At 42.8% G+C, this 24,136-nt stretch overlaps 1 protein-coding gene across 2 annotated transcripts in view; it reads left to right on the forward strand.

Moving 5' to 3' along the window:
- The window catches only part of UNC13B (unc-13 homolog B), a 172,996-nt gene that overhangs the window by 118,832 nt on the left and 30,028 nt on the right, over window positions 1-24,136 (forward strand). For both annotated transcript variants that reach the window (XM_026039780.1, XM_026039772.1), the window contains 10 exons: window positions 614-682; window positions 2,660-2,749; window positions 4,114-4,248; window positions 5,018-5,151; window positions 6,083-6,168; window positions 13,147-13,273; window positions 18,894-18,990; window positions 19,784-19,927; window positions 20,088-20,165; window positions 20,995-21,072. In XM_026039780.1, coding sequence (XP_025895565.1) covers window positions 614-682; window positions 2,660-2,749; window positions 4,114-4,248; window positions 5,018-5,151; window positions 6,083-6,168; window positions 13,147-13,273; window positions 18,894-18,990; window positions 19,784-19,927; window positions 20,088-20,165; window positions 20,995-21,072 — 1,038 coding nt within the window. The remainder of the gene's footprint in view (window positions 1-613; window positions 683-2,659; window positions 2,750-4,113; window positions 4,249-5,017; window positions 5,152-6,082; window positions 6,169-13,146; window positions 13,274-18,893; window positions 18,991-19,783; window positions 19,928-20,087; window positions 20,166-20,994; window positions 21,073-24,136) is intronic.

Here is a 24,136-nt window from a genome sequence, read left to right on the forward strand (position 1 = left end):
GGCACCTAATGGCTCAACTGTTTTTTCATGTAATATGTGGTGGATCTGGTCGTCTGAGAGAGTATCTGCAATAGCTTGAATTCCTCTTTTGGACAAATAATACATAGATTGAATGAGGTGTTCACCATGTGAAATCCTCTCCACAGAATCCAGTGGCGAGACCTGACTCCCAAGAAGATGGTTGTAGTCACAAAACACCAGTAATACTTGTCATTGCATTAATACATAAGGATCTTGGATCTGTGCTATTGCTCTGCAATAGAGCCTTTTATGCTTATTCCTTTACTCGCATGTGAACAGTTTCTTTAAAATATAAGCTCAGTGCAAAGCATATTCTAGATATCAGGGTTATTCCATTCTATCTCTGCTTTGAATAATAATAGAGTATTCTTCCAACACTCCTAATATTTTAAAAGCTTCAAAAATAATAACAAAAAATAATTAGAGTGTAATAGCAAATCTAGGAATTCAAAGAAAATACTGTTTGCACAATACTATTTCCTTCTACTCTGCTGAGTTCTGACGCTGATTCTCTGATATCTTGCTTCTTACTCTTGAGCATCAAGTGGACAGTGATGATATGTGATGTTTATTGGTGTTTTCTGCCCAACAGAAAGAACGATTCGTGAAACTTCTGGACCAGCTCCATAATTCACTTCGTATTGATCTTTCAATGTACAGGGTAAGTGTCAATAAGCAGTTTTTGTTTTTGGATAATTTCTCGTACGTCTGAGATGTGGGTAATTTTGATGTCTCAGGGAATTGCTGGGACCAGCTTGTTACTCAGATGCATAGTGCTGGTTTCCTTTTGGATAGCACTTACACCATATTCTTTTGTGCATTATAATTACTCCTGATATCTGAAATAATTTAAAGTTGTGAATTACACTTACCTCATATTACTTTTCTGAGAAAGTATAAGAATTAGAATTTTTTTAAATTAAATCCTATTCATCTACTTCAGGCTTAAGCTACTAAAGGAAAAATACAGATCTGTTCTCACTTAGAAAAACAGGAGTGTTTTAGGGGGCACATGACTGTGTTGTGCATGTTTTAGATCTAGCAACCGAGGACCCCCTAGCGACAGGGACCCACTATCTCTGTGTCTGGGTGTGTAAGAGATGCTCTCAGGTTGAGATCCCACTTAAAGTTGAGTTTCAAACATGGGCATCTCTCTATCAGGCTTCCTAAACCCTGTAGTTTCTTCCTGTGCTAATCCAGAGTCAGCATGGCCTTACCATGGGACTACCTTTTGGAGCCCTCCTGTTGGAGTGGATAAACCTCTTGCTATTTAGCACTAGCTAATTAGCCCAGTTGGTTACTGGTTGGCCAGTTGGTGAGCTCTAGCTTGTTTGTGAGTTGTCGTCTTTGACAGGGGAGATGGTGTCATGATTTTGAGATGTTTTATACCTGCATCAATGGGCATGCAGTAGATGGTGACTAATGCTGCTTCACTGAGACTTTGAAAAATGATGACAAAATAGCAGCTTTGAATTAAAAAACATATATTCAGGCTGGTTCATTTATATGGAGCACAATAAAGCATATGGAGAAGGGAGACAGAAAGGGACAGAAAGGGCAAGGCACAAAAAAAAACAAGATAAAAGGGATGTTGTATAATGAGCTATTCTAAAAGTACCTTCCTAGTAAGGCAAGGTCCAAAGAGAGCCCTGATCCACAGTATAGCAGAGGGGAGTTACCAGCACATAGCAACGAGAAGCTCTGGTTTTGGTCCTTTTCTGTTTGTTTGGTCTTCAGAAAAAAACTGTGTTCAGGTGTGGACAAACAAGAAAGACCTTAGGTAAGGACTAGGAAAGATCAGTGTACTTTAAATAATTTAGAGCTTATTAAGTTAGTAGTATACTTGGAGTGGGCTGAAGCCCTCAGAGACCTGCTAGTGATTATTTTAAGATCACTGAAGGGCGTGTTAAATTCTGGAAGAGGGGGGGGGAAAAAAATTATACTTTCCAGATTTAAAAAGAGGAGATGGCAGTTTGCAATTCAAATTACCTCAGCTAAAGTCTCCCTCAGATCAATATTTAAACAGGATATTTGCAAGCATTTGTAAGAGAAGAATGAATAACCACCAGTGTGCGTTTGTTAAAAAGAAAGTGTTGGTGGCTTTTGAATGGGCGAATACGGAGAGCTGTGCAAGTGCCCTTGCTTGCTGTCTTGTGGCAAAAGGAGACTGGCTCTTACAGGGGACCAAGTGGTTCAAATAATCCATGGTGAACGGCACTCCTTTTTCCTTCTTGATCCACTTTATTCCTGAAAACATGCTGTACCTTTTGGTGCTTCAGAAGCCAAAAGCTGAGGAGGGAGCGGGAGAAGGAAAGGGGCAGCCCAGCGGTTAGGCAGGAGACCAGGCTGGAAGGTGGAGAGGCTGTTGCTCATCCCGAGGCCGAGGAAAGGCTGCCTGTTTCCGAGGGTTGTAGGCTCCCGGCATTCACATATTTTGTGTCCATATGAGAAGCTATTAAATTAAGCAAACAGATGAGCTCCTGCAGTAACAGGCCTTATTTATTGAGCATTGTTTTGACTGGTACAAGCTTCTTGAACAGGAAATGTTTCCAAGATGCTTTCCCTATTTAGAACGTGCTTGAAGCTTTGCAGGGATCTGACTGTGCTTTCCAATGGGATTTCCCTTCTGTGTCAACAGAACAACTTCCCAGCAAGCAGCCGAGAACGACTGCAGGACCTGAAGTCTACAGTGGATTTGCTGACCAGCATCACCTTCTTCAGGATGAAGGTAGAGCTACGGGTGGGGATGACAACAAGACCTCTGTAGCAGATTTTCCACTTGTGAACTGTTATTTTGTGCCTTTGTTCTCCACTGAAATGCACTGCAGTATTTAGGCTGAGTGTGTAATAAGCATCCCCATTTTATTTCTATACCACCACTTGGTTAAAAAAGATTAATGTTGGTTTTTCTGTAGGGTTCTTAAGTTGTAAATACAGCCCAAATAACTTCCTTCTTAAAAAAAAGACAAAAGCATATTGTGTATCTTGAGAATGAAAGGTTATTTTCTTGTTAATGTCAGGAAGCTTTTCATATAAATTTGCTTATGTGTGTCAATATATTTTTAATTGTCACAACCATCTCTTCACCGTCCTTTATATAGGAAAAAAAAAAGTTACATTTCTTGAGATGGTAAAATAAAGTTAACTTTACTGATAGATACTATCTTATTGTTCTGGCAAAGTGTAATGAAATTATTTTTAACTCTTGATTTCTGTTGCTAAATTTTTTTTAACTCCTGCAGTAGGTTAGTACACTTAACTTGCTTTGTTTTTAAAAAGATGAAAGCTGCTTTCATTTGAGATAGACCAACAAGAAACTTCTGAACTAATCTTAAGCCCTTAACCCCATGGTAAAGATTGTTTTAGTACTTTTTTTGAACGTCTCCATTCATGCAACATGTACGTATTCAAATTTGCTTCACAGAAATCCTCTGAAGAGTTTACGACAAGTGACAACAGCAAAATTATCTCTAGATGTAGTTTTATTCTCAAGATGATGCCTACATTACCTGTTGTGGTTTGAAAGTAATGTCTTTCTAAAATACTGCAACAACAAAATAGAAGAAGAGAGTGTCAGTGGGCATTAAGGATGCTTTAAAATTCACTCAAGCTGTTGAAGGAGAATGCCATGGAAGAAAGTTATTGTCTTTAAAGGCATGCGAGTGGTTGGGCTTCAGTAAGACTTTCCAGATCAGATGCAGTGTGCTCTGATAGTCTGTCTCATGTTTTCCCAGCGGCTGGAAAGAAGGTTTATTGGCATTATAGCAAAATCTTTTAAGTTTAGCAGGAGGTGTGTGTGCTTGACGCAGACTTTCCAAATTAAACCGTTTGATTTATGTATACCTCAGAACTTTACTTGACATTTTAAAATCTCGTATGCTGCAAATGATCCTGCTGCAGCATGAGTGTTGTCACCCCTGATTTGTAGCTGGGGAAGCAGGCCACAGGCAGGCTCGTGCGTGGCTTAAGGTCACTAGCAGTGCAAGCTCTGGAAAGCAAATCTGCTCAGTTCTGGGTACTTCCCAAACTGGAGAGTTTTTTTTCTCATTTCTGAGCTCTGTTTAGTTTGGCATTGTTGTCGTCTCTTCACAGGTTCAAGAGCTGCAGAGCCCACCCCGAGCCAGCCAAGTAGTGAAGGACTGTGTAAAAGCCTGCCTCAACTCCACCTATGAGTACATTTTCAACAACTGTCACGAGCTGTACAGTCGCGAGTACCAGACAGACCCTGTGAGTAACTGATAAGCAGGCAGAAATCCAAGTTTCTGATTTGCTTAACATGATAATGAGGGTACTAATTAATACAAAAAGCCAGAACAAAATTATGTGGCATGTAATCTTTTGAATGTACAAAACTTGTAAGCAGTTAATGAGCACTGATTAGTAAAGAGGAGGAGGATAATTGTTTTACACTAATTGCTCTGCCATTCATTTACCAGCCTCAGCTATAGCAGATTATTTCTGAAGGGAAGGTCTTATGAAATATTCAGTCAGCAAAAGCATGTGGACTTTTCAAGGAAACTGTATTTTGTTTAGATAAACCTCAAGGAGGGAAATTTCACCCGAGTGCAGGACCTGGGATAGGACCTGGGTCCTGCACTGGGTTTAGGATGTGCCTCTAAGCCCCACATTTTTCTCATATCCTTGAGAGCTCCACTGCCCACTCTTGAGTAATGCACACAGAATGTGTCAGCATGGAGGGACTACAATGCAAGTAGCTGCACCCAGCTTAGAGAAAAAGATGCCTTAGCAATTTTGCCCTGGCCTGAAAAGGAGGGTTCTCTTAGTCTTTGAGGCCACCAGTCTGGGACATGACTTGCCATAATACTATGTTTTGTGTTAGATCAAGCAGTTTGCCAGGAGATACCATAATTTTCAACTTTTTGAAGGAAAATGCCCAAATATACTTTGTGTTTGGAGTTTTTAAGGAGCAAAGTGACCTACATTTCAAAGATGTTTCTTTAAATTTACATTGGGTTTCTAATGGCTTCTTTCCTAGAACAAAAATCAGGACCTGCCTCCTGAGGAACAGGGCCCCAGCATCAGAAACCTGGACTTCTGGCCCAAACTCATCACACTGATAGTTTCTATCATAGAAGAAGACAAAAATTCATATACCCCAGTCCTAAATCAGTAAGAAACTTCAATGTCTTTTGTGGCTAATGCTAGTAGCAGTCTGTCTGTGTACTCTGCTTTATATGTTAAACTGCTTTCTATCTCTTCTGTCACTTGTGTATTTATAGAAGAACTTATCTTGTCTGTCTGTCTTTCTGTCTTATTTGTCTCTGTCTATATAAATAACTTTTTGATTGGGATGGAAGAGTTTCAAAAAGTTCATTTACGATGGCGTTCGAACACAAACACCCCGATTATTACAATCGTGAACTCAGGGAGGCACCTGAAAATGGGGTGAGAGTTGTTGGCTTTTTGTTTTGGGGATTTTGGTTTTTGTTTTTTGCTCAAGCAATTTGAGCATATTAATGCACAATGATGACAGTGTGACAGTGCCTTGCACTGTGATTTAGGAACATGATGTATTCTGTGCAGCGCTGGGAATTTGCATTGGGTGGGGTTGGTGTAACATTGCAAAGAAAACTGAAATTGGTCTGAGTCTGCAGCAAATGCTCCTGTGACAATGCCACAGGGCAAAAGAGGGGAATTGTATGATATTATACATGAATGGAGGGTTTTGCCCTAGAGCTTGTGGATTTAACACTCTGCAAACACCTGGTTAGGATTCGCATACCACCAATGTAAGACTAGGGGGAAAAAAAAAAAGAAAAAAAGGATTATGGATAAGAAGGAAGAACAGATGCAAGCTCGTTGAGGTCACATTGCTGGAGTTAAAGCAAGTGTCTGTTGGAGGAGAGGCACCCAGTGGCTGGCTTTTTGAGCTAAAAGCAGCCTCAACCAGTGCATGATCTCCAAAATCCACCTGGTTATCTCTCTAGGGTGAAAGAAATGCCTGTAATGTTGAGCCTTTCGGCTTATAGTGTAGCTCAGAGCTGAGTAAAGAGCCCTTTGCTCTGAAATGTGCCAAAGTCTTTCCCAAATATCCCCTCAGGTTTCCTCAGGAGCTTGCTGTTGGGAAGATCAGCGCCGAGGTCATGTGGACTCTTTTTGCCCAAGATATGAAATACGCCATGGAAGGTAAGAGAATTTCTCACTGCTGCCAGCTGACCTGGCTTTGCTAATCTCTTCTGCTCCATCCATTTGATGCAAATAAGGCTTAAGCATATTAGTTGTAGCACTCTTTGGAGCAGGATTTCTTAATGTTTTATTTGTGGACAGCTGCTTTGTGGGTGAGAATTCAGATTGAGAGCTGCACGACAGACTCCAGGAGGTCTAGACCTGGGTGTTAGGCTGCATTGCAAGCTGTTAATAGTCTTCCCAGCTGGTTTAAAATCAAGAATTCACCTTGGCTTCAGGAAACGATGCCCTAGAACAGCAGCAGCTGCTTCCTTGCAATGTACTGAAATAGGAAGGACAGACTGGAGAGGTAGGTGAGCTCTGGATTGTACAACGGCTGCAGTTCACTGTGTGGGATACACTGGAGGCTTTGTCTACATCATGGGCAGAAATGTGCTGCTAAAATCCTGCTGCAGACATCCTCATCTTGAACATATCTTTGCATAATCCCAACAGATTGGTAGTGAAGGAGGAATTTACCATTTCTGAAAATACATTAGGCATGCAGAGGACACCAAGCTTTTTGAAAGAAATATTGTCATTTGCAATACAATTTATTATAATGTCTGAATACGGGGTTTATATTTATTTGCAGAGTGCATACGGTTCCCACTGTGTCTGCAGTTATAGTGGGAGCTGTTTTCTTTGTATTTTTCAGGGTCAGGCCTTTACAGTCACCTGTAAGGTGATAGCCTGATAAAACAGAAGTGTCTGTGTTCTGGCATTACATAGTATGCTAGCTGTAATTTGTGTTCCATGGGCGAATCAAGTTAGGACTTCTGGTCATGCACAAGATTGTTGTCAGGCCACTTGTCCCCCATTTGATCTAAGTTCACATATAGGACTGACTATCAAACTCTTAGAAGAAAGATGCTGCCAGCTACATTTCCTTCATGCTGTTCTGCAGGAGCAGTCTTGGGGCTTTGCTCTGTAAGCAAAGAGAAGAGACTTCATCTGCTCCTGAACCTCTCTCAATGTAACAGGGCTACAGACTGTGCTGTGGACACCCTTCGTGAGCTTTAGGCTTGATTTGAGCAGGCTCCAGGTGAAACATTGCTGTCTGTGCTAGGAGTTTTTAAAATTTTTTAAATACAATTGTACCTCACAACATCTTTGTCTTGTAGAGACTGTGTTGCTCTAAGAACAGATATTATGAACATGGGACCAAGTCCTACTGCCTGTATTTTCTCCATTCACATCTCATATTTTGCTCATGTCAGTGACTGCCTTCCACAGCACTGAGCTTATTTAGCTTTTCCTGGCATCCTCCAGTTCATTTGTGAACTTCTTCAGACAAGAACTGGCATGATGTTTCCACCCATGAGTTCATCAGTGCATAGGAAACACTTGCTAAAAGAGAGTATATCATGAGCTTCCCTCTTCAGTTTATTTCTTCCTTAGAAGGGTTGACTCAAAGTCAGCTGATAGAGAAAGTTTTGCATTTTGAACTAAAGATGTAAAACTGAATGTATCTCTGTTCGATCTGTGCTAGTTGTGTGGGAGGATTGAGCAGTGGTAGAGCATGTCTTGGTGTGTGTCTCTTCTAACTTTATATTTGAGAGATGCTCAAGGTGCAGAGTTCTATTTGAGGCAAGTGTGATTCCCTACTGCTTTGCTTCCCCAGAGCTTTGCTCCCAAAGCTTCTTACAATTACCATAAGAACAAGCTTACAGTAATTTGGTTGAAGTCCTTACTATCTATGTCTTAAATGCAGATGTTTGAATTGGCTCTCTGCCCTTTTTTTTAAGGGGAGATGGGAAGGGAGGATATGAAGGGTGAAGATCAGATTTGTTGTTCTCAGCTGTGTGATTCCTCAATCAGTTTAACTGTACTAGGAGCTTCATATTCTTGTCTTTAGCTGTATAGTGGTCCATGGGTAAACATCTGGTGTGCTTTGAGTTCTGTATGTGTCAAGCTCTCTGCTACAAAAGCTGGTCTATTTTGTGGAGATGTATGCATACAGATGCGGCATATAATACCTGCTCCTAACGTTTTTCGTGGTGTTTTCCCTTATGTTCTGTTCCTAAGTTCTGGATAACATGAGTTCATTCAGCTCACCAAGTGGTAAGTTCACCCTCTTGAGTAGAGTTTTCATCTGTGAGTAGGCAGAGACTTTGGTCTGTTACTGGTAGATATAGCACCTTGGATGTAGATAGTACTAGTTTTAGTGTCCTCTAGTTTTATGCACTGATGGGCAGATCTGCAAAGACAACCTAGAAGATTGCACTGCTGCTGCAGAGGTGGCAGGTACGTGCTGGCTGGGAGAGTCCTCACTAGTCTTTCCTCTCGTTCTTTGGTGGTGCTTGAGCATGCTCAGCAATTTGGGTGAGTGTCCCTGTGTTGAGCACCAGGCACTAAGCTGCAGGTGGCATTCAGTGTTGGGGTTTGAGTGTGGGGCTCTGTTCCTTCCCTCCTGGCTGTGTGGTGCTGGAGGCTCTGTGGCTCCTTCTCTCTGCAGTGGCAGTAATTTTGTTTCTAACTTAAACCAAAGTCCCTGCAGCGTATTTAGAAAGAATAAGGGCCTGGCTGCATGAAACTTCCCCTCCTCTCCTGCTCCCATTCCAGCTTGATGCTTCCACATTGCTCTCCAATATGCAGTTTGGAGAGAATTGCAAGATTCAGGAAGAAGATGGTTTCTCCAAGATGGAAAGAAAGTTGTAAAATTGATAAAGTTTGAAATGTTAGGTGATAAAAATGAAGTGCTCCTTCTGAATTTCGAGTGTGTTTTGGTGCTCGTGGTAGCAGTGATGGCACTAGCATGATGGAGGTGAGTGCCCTGGAGGTCCATCTTTTGCTCTCATCTGCCTCCCCTAAAGAGACCCAAGTGTTGAGACATGGCAGCAACTCCAGGATCCACCAGACCTCTTATCCTCTCCCTAGAAGCGGTGACAGCTTAGGGTGCTGTGAATGGACAACCTGGCAGTTCCCTGCTCACTGGTAAACGAGTACAGGAGGAGGCATTCAGATGTGCCTCCTGTTCCCCACCAGCCTGAGGTTAAAACAGATCAAACAGAGATGTTGTATGGCCCAGATTTGGCCAGCGGGATCATCCTGCTCTGTAGGGAAGGGCATCTCCAAGTCACACAGCCTCACCTTTGTGGCTCAGTAGCTGCATAGCCACCTTGTCAACCCACTTTGGGCTGACATGAAATTAAACTGGAGTTCCCAGTTTTCTTGCTGTGCTCCACAAAACCTCCATAACCCAGAAAGGACATGCTCCCCGAGCAAAGAGAGATTCTCCTCTCTATTAGGAAGACATTAAAAGACAGTAATAGAAAATCCATGTTCTCCTTGATAACACCATTTAATCTTGGTTTGGACAGATGAGCATTAGGAAAGTTGTAAATTGAAGGCATCTCTGATAGGAACAGAAGAGGAGTAGACTTGGCAGGAAGGACTGAAATAAATCCTTCTGCCACGGCCTGGCTTCTCATATGGTAGATCAAGCACAGGTGCAGATGCCAACTTTCCGAAGTATTAACAATGCAGCAGCCTAAACAGCAATTTGCATTTAAAATAAATGAATAAATCAGCAATACAGCACTATTTGCTCAAAATTAACCCAAGAAAAATAAGTTGACTGACCCCCCCCTCCCCCCCCCAAAAAAAAAAAAAAGAAAGATCTGATGGCCTGTGGAGCAAGGACATGGTGGAAGAGCTATTGTCTGCCTCAAAAATAAAACTGGACATAACACTGAAGAGCATACTGCTAGGAAGCAGTTCCCTATTAATGCCTTAATTATATGGCCTCGGTGCCCCTAAAACTCTCCTCCAGCACAGACTGTTTGCAGATGAAATCTTCAGAAAAAATGTGAGAACATTACAGAACTTGGGGTTTTTTTTGAAGATAAAAACAGCAGTTCCTGGAAAATATTTGTGCACCCTTGCACTGTTGCTGCTGCTATGCTCTATAAAAACCAGCAGGTTATAAAGCAGAACCAAAACCCTCTAAGCCTGGTGGATCTGAAGATGCTCTTCAGCTTCTTCTGAAATAACTAACGGTGTGAGTGTCTGAATCACAGGCTGCTTTGTGTGAAAGGTGCAAGTGCAATTTTATGAAACGTACCACTGGCCCATTGCTGTTGTGTTTCCATGTCACCATCAAGTGCTCCAAAACCTTCCTCCTCACGAGGAGTGCAGTTGATCAGGACTCTGTGGTGGCCCTTGAAGTGGGGAACAAGCTGGTGATGGTAAAAGTTGCTGAGAGGTCTCTGGCTTTCTTGGTTTTCTTTGCGTTTGGTTGTTGCAATTCACTTCTATCTTTTCTCTGTCACAAGCCCCACCTTTCTTTCGTATACGCAAGGGTCTCTTTTATGGTGGTAAGACCTCTCTTTCTCTAATTGCCCTTAGTTTTGTCTCCTTAGTGTCAAGCTGCCCCTGAACTGCATAGATGATTAGGTAGCAATCACTAGGTTTGTGCTTCTGTGGCTGCTTTGCATCTCCCTCTTCTGCAGTTGACTTGTGTTTTAAATGTGCTACTGCAGGAGAAGAGCATATTGGGGAAAAATCTTGAATTAACTGCTTCTAGTGCACTGCTTAATTATGAAAACAATTAGCCTGTGTCCTTCTACTTTGCTTTTTACCCATTTAAACTTTAACCCCCTTGGCTGCTATTATATGCACCAGGGTTTGGTGGTGCTTTTGTGTTGGCAGCCAGCATCATGGCTAGGAGGAATTTGGAAAAGACCTGCTCAGACTGACTCCTTTTGGGGTGTGTGTGTGTGTGTGTGTGTGTGTGTGTGTGATGCAAAAAGCAGAGGGGTCAAGACTCCTCTCAGGCCTTCAACCTAAGTACCATTAGCTTTATCACAGTGAATGCCTTATATTGGCCAGAGTGTTTTTAAAGCTCCCTCTTCACTCCTTACAGGTGATGAGTCACACTGCAACCACAGGTGCTGCTGACTTCTGAGTAAATGATATTTAGGGAGGTGGATAGTCCCTGTGTGGGTTATTTTGACTTTTGGATGATGCCTTCCATCCGCAAGAGCTGTTTGTGTGTGGGAGCTGCACCTCTGGTAGTGCCACACAGCAAAGTTAACGAAGTTCTAATCACTCATCAATCAATCACTGATTTCCTGCTCTTACAGGGAGCTAAGCAGACAGTGTTGTTGTTATTTCTGTTGCCAGTTTTAGATCTACAAGCAGAGTTTACTATTTTCTTCTGCAGTTCTTCCTGAGGGAGGTCAGCAGTTCAGGCACCGAGGGGGAGGGACATGATTCCTTAGTGCTCAGGAAAGGTATTAGCTTTATTGGACTGCAACACGAATGTACTTCCGCGCCTCTGCTTCCAATAAAAATATCTTCCCTGTGGAGAGTAATGGATCACAGCACACACATAAAGTGGTAGCACATATTAACTAATTTGTCCATTGAACCATCATTCCCTTGGGATTATATCTGTCTGATATCAACTGCTTTAATTTATTTAAAATGAATTTTTTTTTAAGACTACCTTTGTGAGTCTGCTGAGTGGAAGAACTGTGAGGAAAAATATGGATTGTGCTGTAACAGAGTTTTGCAGACAACTCACTTGAGAGCTGCACTGCTGGGGGAGTTGGTGAAGCCTGTGAGACAATTATGCATGAAAGGTTCTTTGTTTTTGTATTTTCAGCTGGATAACTCACTTACTTGGTCAGTCTTATGTATATTGCTCAAGCTTCAGGAGAGATGGGGGCTTCATGTTTTGAGTAGCTGCAAATATTTGCGTTGAAACAGATGACAAGAATGCAAGAGTAACCTCTCTGTCAGGTCATTGCATAAAAAGCTATGACTATTTTGCATCTTTAAGGCACATGTTCAGCTGATCGATACCTGCAGCGTGTGCTGTTCCCCTGTGCACATATCTGCCCAGTTCCTGGGCACCTGCAGTGCGAGATCGAAGCCATGCAGAGTTGAGAGGCTTCTATTTTTTAACATTCAGATCCAGTCCGCACATATGAGCGGTAATGACTGCAATGATTACTAATTGTAACTATTATTAATTACTAGTGATTACATTAGTAATGATATAATCACACACAAAATGAGAAAGTTGAGTTTACAGACAAATCCTGGATATTATTCCTGTTACTACTTTAGGTCATGCAAACTTTTGGAAAAATTCCTAAGTCTGTACCTAGATATTAGACTATGATATACAAGATTTAAGACCATTGTCATGGCCAAGCAGCTTATTGTGATGCTAGAGTGAACAAACCAAAATAAGAAAGAAGAAAAACAGTGTTCATGCTGTTGAAGTCCATCAGAAGAGATTGATGCAACCAGTGCAGCACTGGTCAGCTGATAATTAGGGTCATGATTCCCACTGAACCCAGCTGCTGTGAATCCTCCGTTACCATGAGGAAAGAAGGTAATGCAGAGCTGGGCAAGGGGGGTTTGACACATGCTATAGAAAATGCTTGAGAGGCCATATATAAGAATTCATAACTTGTCTAAACTTGCTTGTGACTGACACTGTCAAACTAAACTTGATTCTCTCTACTGTTGTCTCTTCGGAAAGGTAATGTAATATATATGTTATATGTACATGCTGCTTTTGTTAATAGCTAAAAATGAACAGGTTCATTTTTGAACTGACTGTTTCCCCACAAGAGTAAAATCTGGATGTCATATGTTGCATAAAAAGGCTGCGAGGAAAGGCTACAAGATACTGCCTTTTTTTTTTTCTTTTTTTTCCTCCTCAAAACCTTTTAGTAAGTGGAAGTATTAGTTGGAGCTATAGAAATGAACTCTAAAGTGCCAAACGCAGAGAACATGTCAAATGCAGAGAACCCCTGCTGGCTGCTGAAACCTTCTGTGTCACTGAAGATTTTATATCTCTGTAGATGCTTTGTGCTCAAAACCGTTGCTTACTGCAGATGTGCTTTGTAAGAGCATCCTATGTCTGAGACAGCAGTAGTGGTAAATTCAGACCTAACTGCTTTTTTTCCTTCTTTGCAGAGCATGAGAAACACAGGCTGTGTAAAAGCGCAGACTATATGAATTTACACTTCAAAGTGAAGTGGCTGTACAATGAATATGTTCGTGATCTACCTGCCTTCAAGGGAAAAGTGCCTGAATATCCAGCGTGAGTGTCTCATATCTTCCGTAGTGGGCACCCACTCTGCGTGTCCTTTTACCTCCAGGATAGTCATTTGGTTCTACCACTGCTCCTTTGTGATATGCTGTTCCACCACTCCTTATTTTCAACATTTACGTGTATGTTTGTCCCCTCTAGTGTCCTGTGCCCTGTCCCTGACACAGTTCAGCCCCTTGTTGTACCCTGTCTCCCAACAGTTTTAGCAGGGGCATGAACAGTCCTTAAACTACGTGCTTGTAGTGAGGGCATCTTGAAGAGCAGATGCTCCCTGTCGTCAGAAACCCTCTGAGAACATGCCCTAAACGGGCTCTTTGTGTCTCTGGACAGTGCTTACATTCTTGTATTACTAAATATGTATTAATAGATATGTGTGCTGTATGTATGTGTGTGCATGGTATCTCATATATGCGTAACAGGATTTGTAAGTAAAGGTAAGGGTTTTTAATAACATCAGGTGGTTTAGTTGGAAATATCAGGCTTTTCCTCTTAAGTTCTATGAATTCTTCTCAGTTTTTATTTAATTTTGAAAGAGAGGGAGTAGATTTCAAACCTAAAGAAGTTTTATGAGTGCAAAAACTTGTCTGAGCAATCTGGAAAGAATATGGTACCACAGTTTACCACCTTACCCGAGTTAAGAGCAGGTGTGTTGCTTCTGACCAGTGTCGATGTTGCTGGTTTTTAAGGATTTCCTGTGATAGTGGCCCTCTATCCCCTTGTTATTTCCTATCTTACCAGGAATCCTACCTATCCTATTCTCACGTGCCAGGCAATGCCAGTCTGTTTGCAGTGGCATTGTCAGCCCCCAGGCCTCCTCACCAGTGTCCTCACCGAGCTATTGCTCCCAGCCTGTATTTGATTATTCACTGTCTTGCTGTTTAAATACGGTGCTCTGCACTTGCCCCTCGGACTGCCTTTCCAGTTTGGCTTCTCGAGTTCTCTCCCCAGCCTCCACTGTGCACAGTCCCTCAAGCCTGGCGTTATCGGTGTGTTAATAAGACTGAGGCACTCGCTGTAATTGCTCAGCTTGGCCTATGGGCCTCGCTTAGCAAATCAGGTCAGAGAGAGGCGTTAGGGTGCAGGAGCGACAGCCTCGAAAGGCTTTTTGTGCCTCTGAGTCAGGGCAGACTTAGGCAAGCAATCAGATATTCTTAGTCTCCTTTTTCTCCCCTCTGTGTAATCAGGAAAATGATGCTGTGTGTGTATAAATACCTCCAGGGAGGGAGTGAGGAGGATGGGGTGGCCTCTTTTCAGCAGTGGCCGCCGACAGGACTAGAGGGAACGGCCACAAACTGAAGCATCGGAAGTTCTACAGGAACTTCAGAAAAAATTTCTTGACAGTGAGGGTGACAGAGCCCTGGAACGGGCTGCACGAGGAGGTTGTGGAGTCTCCTGCTCTGGAGATCGTGTGGATGCAGCTCTGTGCCACGTGCTTTAGGTGACCCTGCGTGTGCAGGGGGTTTGGACTAGGTGATCTCTAGAGGTCCCTTCCAACCTTAAGCATTCTGTGTTTCTATGCCAATTTCTTCTTGCAGTCTTTTCTACTCTGCTGATTTTTGTGGTGGAGCTTCTTCAGCACTCGGGCACCTGAGAAGTGTCTGGCTCCCCTGGCTACTTCACTCTATTACGCTTTAACACAATCACCACAATGTCAGGGACAAGGAGTGTTGATTTCAACCATGGTCTTCACCTGTCACTAAACATCCTCTTGAAACCGATTACAGCAATCTGTTGTTGTCTACTTTGCTCAGTCACCGGTGTTTTTCATCTTGCAGCTTCTTTAAACAAAGCAGCCCGTGCATCAGGTTTGCTCATGAGTAAACTCTTTAGATAAAGCCAAATTGCTGCTGTCCAGAAAAGAGCTGAGATGTCTCTCTACTAGGCAGACAAGAATATCGATAAACTCTCTTTTTGGAGCGGTAAGAGACCATTTTTCTGATAGCCATGGGACACAACTGAATAAGACGAATCCAAAGTAGGAAAGATTTTTTTCCCCTTATTTTCTGAAATTCAGCAGCATTTTCTGAACTTGAAGTAGAAACATAGCTGGGAGTGGATCTTTAAAACTTTCTCGCTTTGCTTTCTAGCTGTCTGCTAAAAGCTGCGAAATGTCAGTTCCTCCCCTCCCAAACCAAAACAAAAAAACTCGAACAACAACAAAACCTTTTTATTTAGACACATAAAGAAATGTTCTATATTTTAATACTGATACTAGCATGCAGCTAGTATTGTAGTGCTGCTAGAGACTAGCTCCTCTCCCCTGGGGAAAGCTATTCCTGCCTTTGAAATCCTGTCTTGTTTCTCCAGGCCACTTTGTGGAACAGGGCGTCTGCTTGTCTAACTTGCAGGACATCCTGCCTCCCTTCTAACCTCTGCAGTTGCCAAGGCCCTTGGGATGTTCACCGGGCACCCATGAGCATCAGCACTGCAAATGAGCAAGATTAATTCACCTGTCAAGCGTGAGCCCGCAGAAACCAGGCTTGTTGCCAAGCTGGAATTACAGCCTCTTGCTCAGCCTAAATTTTGTGCAACCAGGAGCAGCCCACTTGCATTTAGTGACACAGCACTGCTGCTCTTCCCTGTGAGCAGGGCCAAGGCTTGTTCTGTACTAGAGTAGTTTGGGGCCGTGGGCTTTGCTGTCTCGAGCCGGGCTGTAGCGCTGGCGTGCGAGTCATTACCTCACATGTGGCTCGACGGATAATTCAAAGAGACAGGATGAAGACAACACTTGCCGTGTAACTGTGTCCTGTATCTGTTTCTGCGTGGAATCAAATTATTTTTGCTGGTTTCACAGAACCACAGAATGGTTGAGGTTGGAAGGGACCTCTAGAGATCATGTAGTCCAACCTTCCTGCTCAAGCAGGGACACCCAGAGCACAGGGTGGCATCCAGGTGGGAAGACCTCCACAGAAGGAGCCTCCACAGCTTCCGTGGGCAGCCTGTTCTAGGGCTGTCACCCACACAGTGAAGTTGTTCCTGCTCACATGGAGATGGAACTTCCTGTGTTTCAACTTGTTCCCATTACCCCACTGGCCACCACTGAGAAGAGTTTGGCCCCCTCCTTCCTACATTCACCCTTCTGTGCTAGATAACTTTGAGCATCTTTTTGTTGCCTCATCTCTGTGTTGCCTTCTTGGTCTGCAGTGTCCCTCCTCACTTGCTTAGTGATGGGACAAGACTGTGCAGGATACTTGCCCTGAGATAACTCTAGGTTTTTGTTATAGCTCAAAGTACATTTTGCTCCTGAGTGTGCCAGGAGATGGGAATATTTATAGATGACTTATCTCCTGTGCTTTACTGCTGGCTAGCAAAGGGCAAAGCTGAGAGTGGCTTTGCAAGTGTGGGTACAGACTTAGCTGACCTGAGTAGCTCACTGAGCACTTGAAGATTCATTGTAAATCAGGGCACAATGTCCTTTTCTTTACTCACCACCTTTGTTTAGGCAGTCTGTTGAGAGAGAAAAATAGGTATGCAGTGGATTTTTGTATATAAGCATAGGGTAGCCATAAAAACAGGCAGTGTCTATTCTGAACGCTGCATGGCCCTTTCTTACGATGCAATAACCAAGTATGGATAATAATTGGTGCACTAGTTCTATTTTTCTCTATGCCAGATGCCACAGTTTAGGCTCTGGCAAGTAGTGCTTTCTAGCCATTGAGCTATGCCATAGATGAGGCACTGTGCAACTTGCAGCCTGGAAACTCTGAAAGAGGTGGAGGATTTAGTAGCAGCTTCCTTGTAAACTGCTGAGTTCTCTTGCAGGGACTGAGCTTCAAAATGTGCTATTGTAATGAAAAGCAAAAATGTTGAAACCACGAGAGCCTTCAAAGCACAAGAACCCCAAATGTGCTGACTTCTGAGAGCTTCTACTGGCAGTCAAAAGGAATTTCTCGGGGACATGGGAAGTCCATATGTCTATGACAATTTTGCTCTGTTGCTGCCTAAATTAAATAGCGCCGCATAGGCAGGTTGCTGCTGGCATTTTAACACTGTGTCAGTTACAATTTCCAATATTAGCATCGATGCGCTTTATATTCCAAAGCGTAGAGAGTATTTAAGGCTATCCAGTGTGCTCGGGCTCTGAATTTGCTCTTGATCTCCCTCTCATGTCTGGCACAGGCTTTCATGTTCTTTGCAAACTCAGCCCCTAATTAGCAGGATCTGTGAGAACACAGCTGCCTGTTTAGAGGAGGTTGTACTCTGTTGTGAAGCTCATATAATAATCTTTTGTATGGACTGAAATGACACGTGGGCACGTTTACTCCTTATTTGTGGCTGCTGTTTAGTAATATTTTAAATTAAGATTTGCTTCAACTGCAGCACATTGGCACTTGCACACAGATCTGAATAACAACGCTTAGACAGACATTTAAATAAAAGCTTAAGTGCTGTGTTTTTGCTTAAACATAGACAATACCCCTCCTGTTTGTACGATGTGATATGTCCCAAATAGCAGCAATCCTGGCTTTAAGGTCCCATCTCTGAAACCAGTTCTCACCTTGGTGGTTTGCTCTGTGTCAGCACCACCTCACCTAAGGCATTTCCCTGGAATATTCCTTGGAATACAGCAGTGGCTGTTTCAGCAGCCTCTTCCTCCCCAGCCTCTCATGTTTTTCTCTTTTCCTCCAAAGTGAGAAGAGGGGACAGACACAAATCTTAACAGGCTTCTAGGACCTGTTGGTCTTGGGTACTTGGGCATGTTGCAAGGCTATTGGGCTAGCACTTTTCTTGTTAACCCAGTTTACAGTTCCTTGGAAGAAGACATTAAAGTGCTGTTTTAGGGCTGGCCAGATTCCTGCAAGCCTTAAAGGATGAGCTCGTGCTATCATCAGTTCATCTGCCTCTAGCACCCTCACGGTGAGACCAACAGGCCAGGAAATGGGAGGATGTTCTAAAGGAGGCCTGGGCAAGGGGAGAATAGCATTAAAGCAGAGAAAATTTCTAGCCTCAGTTCTCCCTCCTGGCACTTTATCTGCAGATAAAGTGGCCTGGAAAAGAGTGCCTTTTCCTCCCTTCATGCTTATTTGCATCTCTTAAGTGCAAAATGGTGCATTCAAATGGAGCATGCTGTCTCTCACCACACGTAGGCAGTGGGTACAGAAGTCTTCCTTGTGTAACACGTGGACGAAAGGGGGAGAAAAAGAGAATAAAAATGTTCAAAGATGCTGAAAAAATAAAGAAGGAACCCAAGAGGAAAAGGAGAGAGCCTCAAGGAAGAGGAAATAGAAGAGAGAAGGATAAAAATAGCACGGGACCAGCAGTCTGCAGAGGTTGGGCCATGCTGTGTGCCCCTGATTCAGCCCCGGTGATGGTAGAGGACCTACTGATTGGCAGGTTACATGACCCTAAGAGAATTTGGGAAAGTTTTGGCTGGATGTAGAGGAAACAGCATCCAGAGAACTAACAGCAGTAAGGTTTCACGAGATCTGAAACAGCATCAACTGTCTGACAGCAATGCTGGGGAAGGAGGAAGGGCAGAGTGTTACTCTGAGGGCATTTAGATCTTCTGAACGCTTGCTGGATGCCACAGAGATGGGTGTCCCGGGGAAAGGGCTATTTGGAGTGCTCTGTTTTATGCTGTACCTTGCTGCTTTTCCTCTCCCTCCTCTAGGTGGTTCGAGCAGTTTGTGATGCAGTGGCTGGATGAAAATGAAGATGTTTCCTTGGAATTCTTGCATGGTGCTCTGGAGAGAGATAAAAAAGATGGGGTATGTAGGTCACTGAAAGGAGGACTGCAGTGTTCAGTGCCCAGAACCAAACAATAACACTGTAAATTCAGCTGTCATACAAAAGGAGGATGCAGTGGTTTTTGCACCATGGAACTTGTTTATCATAGCACTTTTGTGTACAGGTCACAAAGAGATGTTTTAAATTAATAGTGAGGTGCAAACCATCCATTTATGCCTGTTGTGTGCTGCTGCTGTTAATCTTTCAGGCGGTTGCTTGGTGCTCTCTCATCTCCTTGTGTTTGAGAGATACGTAATTGAAATATAAGGCACTTAGCATGTGTTTAATCACAGCACTGAGAATATGACCTTAATCCACCTACAGACTAATCTTATTTTTAGTTTGCTGAGTATTTCCAAAGGAGAACACAAGCCTTGAAGTTTGTTCAGTGACTGTTGGTGGTATAGCCTGTGTGATGCTGATGTCAGCATTCCCCTTTTTTAAAAAAGTCTTAAAAACCCTTCTTTGCTCTGTTCTTATTAACTGACAGGCAAACAACAGATTTCAGTAAGGTCTCAGCAACACATTGCATTTCCTTAGTGCTTGTCAGTCCTAGCTGGTGAAGGAGGGTAAACCTATAAATGCAGCAGAATTGGCTGTTTAGCTCCTCTGAACCTCTTGGAGAGCTTCTCACTAATTCTGAGGAAGACAGGGGTGTTTGTGAAGTTATCCTGCCTCCAAAAGTGCTGCTGACAGAGATAGCCATGAAATAAATGCCGCCTGTGTATCTCAGACCTCTCCATCTGAGAATGACTCTGTGTGCTTCCATTTCAGTTCCAGCAAACATCCGAGCATGCTCTGTTCTCCTGCTCTGTCGTGGATGTCTTCACCCAGCTCAATCAGAGCTTTGAGATCATTAAGAAGCTGGAGTGCCCAGACCCTGTTATTGTTGCTCATTACAATAGGAGATTTGCTAAGGTAATACCCTCAACAAGCAGCTGTTTGTCTGCCCTTAGTGAGATGAAAAATAATAGGAGGTTTTGAAGAATTCAGTTTGGTCTGTAGTTTGGGTTGATTTTCTGTAGTCCTCCTGCAGTGATGGGGGACAAATAACAGGACTGATACCTTGTCTTCACAGACGATTGGGAAGGTGCTGATGCAGTATGCTGACATCCTCTCCAAGAGCTTCCAGTCTTACTGTTCCAAGGAGAAACTGGTGAGTCGTGATGAATTCCTCCTCCACTCTGAGGAATCATGTTATTTTTTCTGATAAAGCAGGCTTCCCTCCACAGTGTCCTACGATCATGTGGATGGTATAAATATGATCAGCACGTTTTTTATTGTCCCTACGCTTTGGTAGATTGAGTTAGGAGTTATAAGTTTACTTAGCCATAAAATAAAAGTAAACCCCAGAGCTTACAGCACAGCAGGCCTTGGAGACTGTTACATCTCTTTGGAATTAACATCTTCTCTGCCTGTCTGCATCCTGCATCAGAGATGATAGCTGATGGGCACATTTTTTTTCTCTGGATCTTGTGCTCAGAAGCAGCCCTGGTTTACTTTGTCTCCATCTAATTAGCTTGATGTTTAAACCTAAATTTAATAAAATTCAGGATAATAAATGATACAAGGTCTTTCATTTTTGAACCTTGAATATGTCCTGTGCTCTTTCTGTTACTTCCCACAACTGGTTATTGCAGGAGGGATGTGGGGGAGCAGGGAGAGGAGTCTTCTATTGCTCAAGTTTCCCTCTGTTTACTGCTCGAGGCTTGACCTGGCAGACCCCAAACACCTTTTTGAGTGCAGCTCTGGATGGCAGACCCCTCCCGACTAAAGATTTACACAACTGGCCATTTCATTTAAAGCTGCAGAAAGACAAGACATTCCTCTTTTAGGTCTGAGTGCTGAAATCTGTGCCATACGCCCTATTTGACTCACAAAGGCAGTGTTACCTGGAGGAGGGTATCTGAGGTGCAGACTGTGCCAGTGGATGGATGTGTGTTGGCATCCAGAGCAGTAAGAGGCACTTGCTTTTGTCCCTTCAGCCCTGCATCCTTATGAATAACATCCAGCAACTGCGGGTACAGTTGGAGAAGATGTTTGAAGCCATGGGTGGTAAAGAGGTAAGAGCGTTAAGGGACTTAATAATTGTTACCCATTTTTACTGCAAACATTTCCAACATCATCCTGGTGCTTGCAGCCTGCAGTCACGAGGAGAGCCCTGTGACACCTGGAGCTATAGTAAGTGTGAAGGGACAGCCATGCCTGGAGATTTTTTTTGGCTAAATTTATCATAAGATGCAGGAGGAAACGTTTCAAGGCACGGAACAGAGTGGAGGAGGAAAGATAGGAATCTGTAGTGTGCTAATGTGGGCTGGTTGTGGGCACGGCTGGTGGTTTCAAGACTCTGAAGCAAGACAGATGTGTCTGAGAACGGTTGACATCAGGTCATTTTGCATGATGTAAATGTAGGATAGGACTTCTGATTGTAAATGTCCAATATCTAATGCACTGCAAAAATGCAAACGCTGAGTTACATACTCATACTTTGGATACTCAGAAGTGGCCATGAACATAGATATATTCCATAGGTTTGCTTTCTTTTTTTCTTAAGATGGCTGTTCTCACAAAACTTGTTCTTTTTTTTTTTTTTCTAACCCCAGATAACTCTTTCTGTTCTAATATAATCTGTGTACTTTCTTTTTTCCTTTTTCCACGCTTTTCAAAATTCAGGAAGATGAAGAAAAGGCTGCTGATACTGCTGTTAGGAATTTTTTTTTTCAAAGCCTAAGTGCATTTTATTTTGGCTGTGTTGTGGTAGAATCTGTGCTATGACCTACATAGCAAGAGAAAAGTTCGCTTTGCTAATGGGCAGTTTAGTTTTTGCCTGCATTGCTGTTTCAGATCTTTCTCGTGCTTAGTGGCAGAATCCTACGAAGTGGCAAAATCTCTACTAAAAGTTTTGTCTCATAAGGCAAGAGAGATCTCTCCTGTCCTTTCAGATGTGATCTCAACAGTCCTAACTTATTACAGTTGCATCAAGAGTTAGGGCTATATCTTCTCACCTGTAATAGCAGTGGCAGCTAAATGCTTGATGTTTTCAGGAAAAAATCAACTTGGAAATGTTTGTGAAATGATTTATAAAAGTTTCAATGCATGTACCAGTCTATTTCTCTTAAAGAATCAATTTGTCAAATTATTGCATAGCACTGACTTAACTAGGGTTTCCTGATGCTTAGAATTAAAAAACCCAATCAGCTAACTGATCCTATGTTAAATTGAAAAAAAAAATGTATTTAGTGGGACTGTCAGCTGCTTTTTGCCTAGACTTTTTGTGCATTCTGCTGTTTAAAACATTCCTCAGGCAGTAGTTGAGGTAGAATAGAAGGAACAAGGTGACTTTTTCCTCTGTATCTGGAAACTGGACAAGAGAAAAAGGGAGAGATGTCCAGACTGGGAGCAATAAAACACATTGGGGGGGGGGGGGGAAATGGTGAACATGCTAGAAATCTTGGGATTTTTTGAAAGCATTTTTTTTCTTTTTGAATTCTGTTTGTTCACTTCATTAGGCTGCCACTGATCACCAGAAATAAATCACGTTGTGCTAAGTGCCTGAATGATTTGCTGTCGCCAGGAGTTTTCTTCTTGGCGACCTTGTAGTGCATTGCTGCTCGAGTGAAACCTGCCAGATCCTCCTTGCTAGAAGACCCGAGGTCTCGTCCTAGTTTGGGTAGTCCCTTCTCTGATGGCACTTGAACCTGGCTAGTGGGTATCAGCTGATGAGACAACAGCTTTGCAGGTAGAATCATGTAGGCAAATGTGCTCTTGCAAATGCATCTCTATTGAGTTTTAGCCTTTTGTCAAGAAGGGTGGTTCTTAGTTTGTGCTATAGATTTGGTGTATGTTCATTGGTACAACATACAGCAGCCTGAACAAATGGAAATGTTGCCCAGACTGCTGTACCCAGGACTGCTTCCTTGGGGGATTAATGAAGTAGGATAATTACCTGCTGGTCCTCTTGAACTGTTTGTGGTTTTGCTGAGAATAAGGTACCAAATATTTTGTGGTTCCATCAATAGTGAAGTCAGATACACCATGTGTGAAGCCAGAACTTGGGGTCTGATTTCAGTGACTGCATGTTCATGGCTTCGTTTGCTTCTGGTTCACAGACACGTGTCCATGTGCAGTTCATTGGCCTTGCAAGTCTATGAGCAGTAGTGGTAGGAAAGGAAGGACTTTTCATGGCTTTTGAGAGCTCTTTGAGGTGTGATTCTTTTGTATCCGTGCTTGAAATCACAAAGAAGCTTTATACAGATTATAGGAAGGAAAATCTTGCATGATTTTTAGAATTTATAATTAATGCTTCTATTATCCCTTTTGAGGTCTGTTGTCTCATGGGGTCAAAACAGCTTCAGGGTGGCTCTAAAGTGCTCTCAAACATTCCTAAATAAAGCCAGCTTGAAAATCTGTGCATTGACAGAGTTATACTTAGTAGTATAGTAGACAGGGTAGTTAGGGGTGTGTGCTTGACAGAAACTGGGTACATAAATACTTTTTAGAACCGGGCTGTTCTGTGCTTAAATAGGATGGAGATGGAGATGTATATATACACACACACATATATGTTCATTGTTAGCACATGACTGATCTAGCCTCATTTCTGTAATTATTCACCTATTATCTAATTAAACTGAATGTGACCTGCAATTTTCTGCTCATCCCTGCAGTTTTCCTGCAGACATCAGCCTGTCCTGCATGCTCTCCTTAAGGCCAGTGTAAAACTTCCCAGATTCTCTGGTGAGAGATGCCTCTCAGCCCGTTGTTTTGCTCCGCTCTTCATGAGCTATAAACTCATAACATGGAAAATAAAGCTGTATAAGCTCTCCTGCTGGTATAGAGTCTATATGGGCTGTGGAAACTTAGTTTAAAATGCATTTCTGCACTTGTGGCACAGTCCAGGTGTCTAGGGTGAGTATCAGAGGCGAGCCCTGCTTAGGGAACTCAGAGAATTAGCTGCTGAGTAGCAGCAGATTGCCATCGAACAATTTTCATGCCTTTGGTTACAAGCTAAGCTAAGCTGCACAGGTAATGCTTCAGGAAACTCTCTCCTAGTGCTCAGCCAGATTTAGCCCACCTCTTAAATCCTCGGTTAGCTACCTGAATATCAAATGGCAGGACAGCTTTAAA

Source organism: Nothoprocta perdicaria, unplaced genomic scaffold (genome assembly GCF_003342845.1).
Source record: "Nothoprocta perdicaria isolate Ctin4 unplaced genomic scaffold, notPer1 scaffold_10, whole genome shotgun sequence".
Taxonomy (NCBI): domain Eukaryota; kingdom Metazoa; phylum Chordata; class Aves; order Tinamiformes; family Tinamidae; genus Nothoprocta; species Nothoprocta perdicaria.